Consider the following 5744-nt stretch of genomic DNA (forward strand, 5'->3'; position numbering starts at 1 on the left):
TTAGAAGTTGAGCCTCACATAGTCTGAGAAAATCTCTTAATACCGTAAGGAAAGATATAGAGAAAGAGAGAGAGAAAGATTGGAATGAATTATTCATATCATTTGATGAAAGGAGTGTACATCATATATACTGTTACAAAACTTGTGGATAAAAAAGAAAAACAAAAAAGAGTACATGAGAGTAACGGTTGTACAACACATCATATTCTAAAAGGATACTAGCTATTTACATCTAGATATGAAATGCAGGGATATGTGGTAGCAGAGTGTGCACACTGGCCCAATACTATTGCTGCAAAGTGTGTATTGTGACCTTTTATTTCTGTACAATGTTGATTTTTTTTTATGAATTGTGCTTTATTTGTTAGAAAGTTAAATAGAAAATAAGAAAATAAATCTAAATTATCCATTATTTCCAAAACTAATTAAACTATCTGTGAAATGTGATTTTTTTTTTATGTTCATATTATCATTGACTTGTAAGAAAGTAACTGGTTTAATTGTAACATCTAATTCACGTTAAAAAGAAAATTCAAAAGTTATTATAATTATAGATATTTTGACTTCTTAGCACCTCCATAATTTTTTTTGAGAGCTCATACTTCTTTAAATATAAGATATTTCTAGTGAAATCAAAAAATATTTTTGGATTATAGAATCTAATCTAGAAGTTATTTCTGAATTATAGAATCTAAAATATATTTTCCGAAAAACTTTTCAACTTCTATAAACCATAATGTACTTTTTTTTTTAAATAATATTTCGAATTAAGTACTTTTGGATTGTAGAATGGAGAAGGTCTGATGGAAAACTTTTCAACTTCTATAAACCATAATGTAGTAATTATAAAATCCAGATTGTACCTGAGCCTTTTCCACTTCCGTTTCTACGAGCCTTGCTTACGATCATATTTTCCTTCTGCTATATTCTGTTTTCTTGTTTCCCTTGTTTAAAATGGCAGCAGCAGGTGGTTCTAACACTGCAGGTGAGCAAATCTCGAGCAGCTTCGGCTATGAAACGAAGTTACAGAAGCAGCTAAGGGTCGACCAGGCCTGCGCCCTCTTCAGAGAAAACCATATGAACATGTCTACCTTCACTGTCCAGAACATCAACTCCCTGGGGTTTACCATCGACGCCTTCATCAATGAGGTCCGTTTCATATCCACTTCTGGGGATGCTGCTTTGCTACGTACGTTGTGGAACCAGGGTGCGGCTGCCAGGGTCGTCAACGTGGGGCCTTGTCCTTCAGGCCATGCACTCGGACTTCTCGTCTGACGTGAAGACTGTTCGGAATGAGTACCAGGAGAAGATTATTGCACTTCAGCGACAGATTCGCCTGCTGGAGCGTGCGCGGGAAGAGGCCATTGATGAGCTTGTGGATCTTTTCAAGCCTGCGTCTGCCTTTGTTGAACCGCCGCCTGAACGTGTCCAGTCTGAGGCTTATGCCATGTTTCTCCCCGTATGGGTTTGAAAGCCGTTGAGCTGTATGGTAACGAGATCCGTCAGTTAGCTGCTGTTGAGTTTTGCAGGACGGAGGAGGTGCGTGGTGGGTTAAAGAGTTATCTGGAGATAAAGATTCTGTCACTTGATGAGGTTGGGGACACCAAGCAAGCTGGGACTTTTCGCAACCACTATGCTGCACTCGGTGGAACGGAGCCACTGAACAAGAGGAGGAGGATGATGAAGCTGACCCTGTTGGTTCTGCCGGCACCGACGGGGGTTCGGATGTCCCGCCGGCGCCGGGAGGAAGCGATCACCCGTCACATAAGAGAAGACGAGAGGCAGCTGGGGGTGCGCGTCAAAGTCTGATCCAGACCAGACTGCGCACCCATAATAGAAGGAAGTCAAGAGTTTCGGTTCAGTCTAAGGGTAAGAGTGTTGCGGCCGTGGACGGCGGAGAGGAACCGGGCCATAGCAGTGGCCCGGAGCAAGTTTGAAGCGGGTGTCCGCCGCATAATCGGCGGGGGGGAGATGAGGGGATGGTGTCTTGCTTCAATAGCTGCATCACCATCCCGTCACCCGTCATCTACGTGCTACCAAGACATGCCTCACTGGGTTGCAGACAAATTACAAACCATTTCTTTCTATTAAATGTATTGCATTTATAATTTTTAGGCCCATCTGTTTTGTATTCGACACTTTTTGTCAAATGAAATGGAATTTCAGTTCGGTTTCTAGTTCTAGCTCAAAATTCCTTTCAAATCTGAGATGTGTGTAAATAGAAAATATATATTTCTGGATTATAGAAATCTTTTTAACAAATTTTCACATAACATGGGAGTGCCGGGAGAAGGTGCAGGAAGGAACACTTTTGACATATAGGTTCTTCTCCCACCCAATACCACCTTTTTATGTCATCCAGTAGCTTTTGGGATTATGTAGTCCGAATACGCATTTGAAAAAACACTTCTGGATTACATAATTTGAAAACTAAAAAAGACTTTCGAATTATATAATCCAAAAACTAATCATACATATAAAAAAGACTTTCGAATTACATAATTCATAAGTTAATTACAAATTTGAAAGAAGACTTCTCAATTACGTAATCTAAAATATTACAGAAAGATATTTTTGAAAATACGAAATTTTATGGAAGTGAGAGAAGAATATATGGAGGTGCAAGAAGAAGCAGTCCCATAGGCATAAGGTTGTTATGGAACTTTTTTTTTTACTTTTCAATACCTCTTTATTCCATTATCACACACTCTTATGCATAATATTACTCACAAATAGAATCATCCAACCTCTTTGAAATCAGCACTAATAATAGGCCTTTGACTCCATTTATCACATTTCCTGAATATATATCCTCGTTAGTAAACAGAATGCACCCTCTGGCTAGGATGATTGAAAATGTGCAGACAAGCATAAACATATTTTTCCGAAGGTGTTTTCGTTTTAAGGTTTATTAATCAACTGTCTCATGAAAAAACACTGACAATTTTATCACGCCTCAAAAGAAGAAAATTTTATTGAACAAAATTAGTAATACAAATAAACTACAAATATGCCCTAGTCCTGCCTTGGCTAGTTTGAATTCACCAAGGATGATTAACATTTCAGCAGCCCCAGCTGAAATTCATTTCAAAGCTAAAAATCAGCAATCACCAATGGTTCAAAATTATATAACCTCAGCTTCATTTAGAGGTGGTTGTAGATGCAGGTTTCAAATTGATATGAGACTTGTCGGCTTGATGCACATTATCAGAACTTTTTTCTCCACCAGCTTTCTCAAGCAAAACTTCCTTTTGCAATTCTTTCAACATCTCCTTCAAAGCTTTCTCTTCGTCCATCAGCTTAGAATCATTCAGGTTGGCTTCAGAGTTGTCAACTTTATGCATACCTGCTTTTTTTTCTGCTTCAAGTTGTTGAAGAGAAGCTTGTTTCTCCAGTGTCTTCATCATCATCTCTGATGTTCTCTCTTCCCCTTGTAATTGCATTTTCATTATAAGCTCAGCTTCCTTGTCTAGAGGCTTGAAATAGTCTTCAATGGCTGCCTCCTGCAAAGAATGTGCATCTTGTCATGCAACAAATTTGAGTGCCACAAATGAAAAAATTATACTGTACACATGGAAAATAAATCAAATATCATATAAGAACTTTCATATAATGGATGAATATTTTAATTAAGATAAAATATGACAGTATGAATTTTTCCATTCAAAAAGAAAAATTGTAGAATATGATTTGTCCAATTTTAATATCAACAAAAGTTGGAAAAAAAGAATGAATGTCACACAGAAGTTCTCACTGCATTTTGTGTTGGTATAACTTCTCAAGGGAAAAAGAACAAATAAAACGTTTTGTTTAGAAGACAATGTGACTTCATATTACAGGTGACAGAAAAGGATTAGAAATTTCATAAATTTCCAAAAGAAAAAATACATTTATATAAATCCAAAATTTCTATTTTCCCATGAGTACAACTTACTGTTTCTTCCATCTTCTTATTCAAATTTTGCATCTCTTCAACCATTCGACGAATCTCGGATAAAATAATCTTCTCAGGTGCTTTATTTATGGCTGCTTTCCTTGCTTGGACCTTTTCAATGGGAAAACATCAGAATGAAAATAAAGAATAAATTTCACACCAGCCTTCATCACCGCAATAAAAAATGAAGTTACAAGGTTAACCACAAATTAGAATCCAATTCGTTCAATGTTGGACTCAAGTCCCATACTTTAACTGGATACTAATGCAGGTCCCATTTGATTTTTAAAATAGACTCACTTGGCTATTACAGTTTAAAAAGAGTCTTAACTTCACATGAAATGGCTCACAACATTCAATGCTTTGTTTTCTCGTGTTTTCTAAAAGACAACAGGAAACTAACACAAGCAAGAATGTAAATGTTTGTAGAAGAGAAAATGGTAGACCTGTTGTACGCGTTGCTCAAGCTGCAGCCTATAATGTCGTATTCTTCGCTCTTCATAACCAGAAAGCACCCTGACATAAAAGAGGGCTTTCCTCCCAAAGTCTAACAACTTATTCATGTTGACAAATCATCAACAACTATCTGTTTTGGAAATTTCTGTACACAGGAATCCAACTCAGAAATGCCAGGGAAAATACATATTCAAAATTGATTAAGCTGATAACTCCAGAAAGGATCAATTAATAAGTTTCATGCAACTGCCAAATAGAATCAAACCTCGGCTGAATTATCAGTAAACAAGACACAATATATGTCAAAATTAAAGCAGAAAGCCCTATTATCACTAAATGTATGTTTGGTAGTGAGGTTTAGAAGGGAAAAGGCAGACTAATATTATTATTTTCTTCTATAGCATTCAATCTCGTTAAAACTCGTAAAAGGGCCCAACAACTTCACAGATCAAATCTACCACCAAGACCCATTAAAGAAATAACACTTCAAACAAAATTTACAAAGCCATGCACTATTAACAGAGCGCCATCCACATAGAACAGCCCACAAAGAAAATCAACATTTACCAAACCAACCAACAATGATAGCCAAAGGGAAACTCAAAGCTGATTTAGGCATTTGACCAAACACATAGCTTGCAACCCACAAATCCCTTCATAGGAAATCAAACAAACATTTAAAAATTGCTCCAAACCCATCAATCAATCATTTTACAGAACCCCATGGTCACAATAACATCACACGCAATTAAAACTAAAATACTTAGAAAAATTAAAATCTATGCAATTAAAACAACCCACAAAAACTCCATGTATGTTAGTATGGCCAACAAGCTGTAGGAAGTCAAACGAATAACGAATTTCGCATGCCCACAAAGAAAAAAACAATTTTGAAGACGAAACTAATAATGGGTTTCAAGTTCGAAGCTGATGAGTTAATAGATAGATCGTTGAGAAATGAAATGAGATTTAGTTACCTGAGTGAGAGTGATTGAAAGCCAATATCAGCGTCTCTTCATCATCGAACAATCTATCGCTTTTAACTCAAACAAAAATATTCTATCAGGTTTCGATTAGGTATTGCTTGTTGCAGAAATATGTAATGTAATTTTTTAAGGTCTTCATCATTTCGAAAAAAAAAAAATAGAAATATTCTGCAGCCTAATAAAACTAATTATTTTAAATTAAAATTATATTGAATACTTAAATGAGATTATTAATTTTTTTTGAATATTTTATCTTGAAATGGAATAAAGATTTGGTTGTTTGTAAGAATGTGAATCGACCTGAAGATACTTTATTAAATTTATAATAGAATAAATTGTGTTAATCACACTTTTTGAATTACAGAAAT

At 35.9% G+C, this 5744-nt stretch overlaps 1 protein-coding gene across 1 annotated transcript; it reads right to left on the reverse strand.

Moving 5' to 3' along the window:
- Positions 1 to 2944: 2944 nt before the first annotated feature.
- Positions 2945 to 5502, reverse strand: LOC137818477 (transcription factor IIIB). The gene is made up of 4 exons (XM_068621930.2): positions 5368 to 5502; positions 4381 to 4535; positions 3935 to 4045; positions 2945 to 3503 (listed from the first exon to the last, which is right to left on the reverse strand). The coding sequence occupies exons 2-4, from the start codon at positions 4495 to 4497 to the stop codon at positions 3141 to 3143; spliced, it is 591 nt and encodes a 196-aa protein (XP_068478031.1). The 5' UTR covers positions 4498 to 4535; positions 5368 to 5502; the 3' UTR covers positions 2945 to 3140.
- Between the last annotated feature and the right edge of the window lie 242 nt (positions 5503 to 5744).

The sequence above is a fragment of the Phaseolus vulgaris genome, chromosome 10 (genome assembly GCF_051622355.1).
Source record: "Phaseolus vulgaris cultivar YP4 chromosome 10, ASM5162235v1, whole genome shotgun sequence".
Taxonomy (NCBI): domain Eukaryota; kingdom Viridiplantae; phylum Streptophyta; class Magnoliopsida; order Fabales; family Fabaceae; genus Phaseolus; species Phaseolus vulgaris.

Excerpts from the sequence above, each read along its gene's own strand:
- LOC137818477 (XM_068621930.2), bottom strand. The coding sequence starts at position 4,497 with ATGAATAAGTTGTTAGACTTTGGGAGGAAAGCCCTCTTTTATGTCAGG. Across the intron at positions 4,046-4,380 it reads TTGAGCAACGCGTACAACAG|GTCCAAGCAAGGAAAGCAGC; the intron begins GTCTACCATTTT and ends CCCATTGAAAAG. Across the intron at positions 3,504-3,934 it reads ATAAGAAGATGGAAGAAACA|GAGGCAGCCATTGAAGACTA; the intron begins GTAAGTTGTACT and ends CATTCTTTGCAG.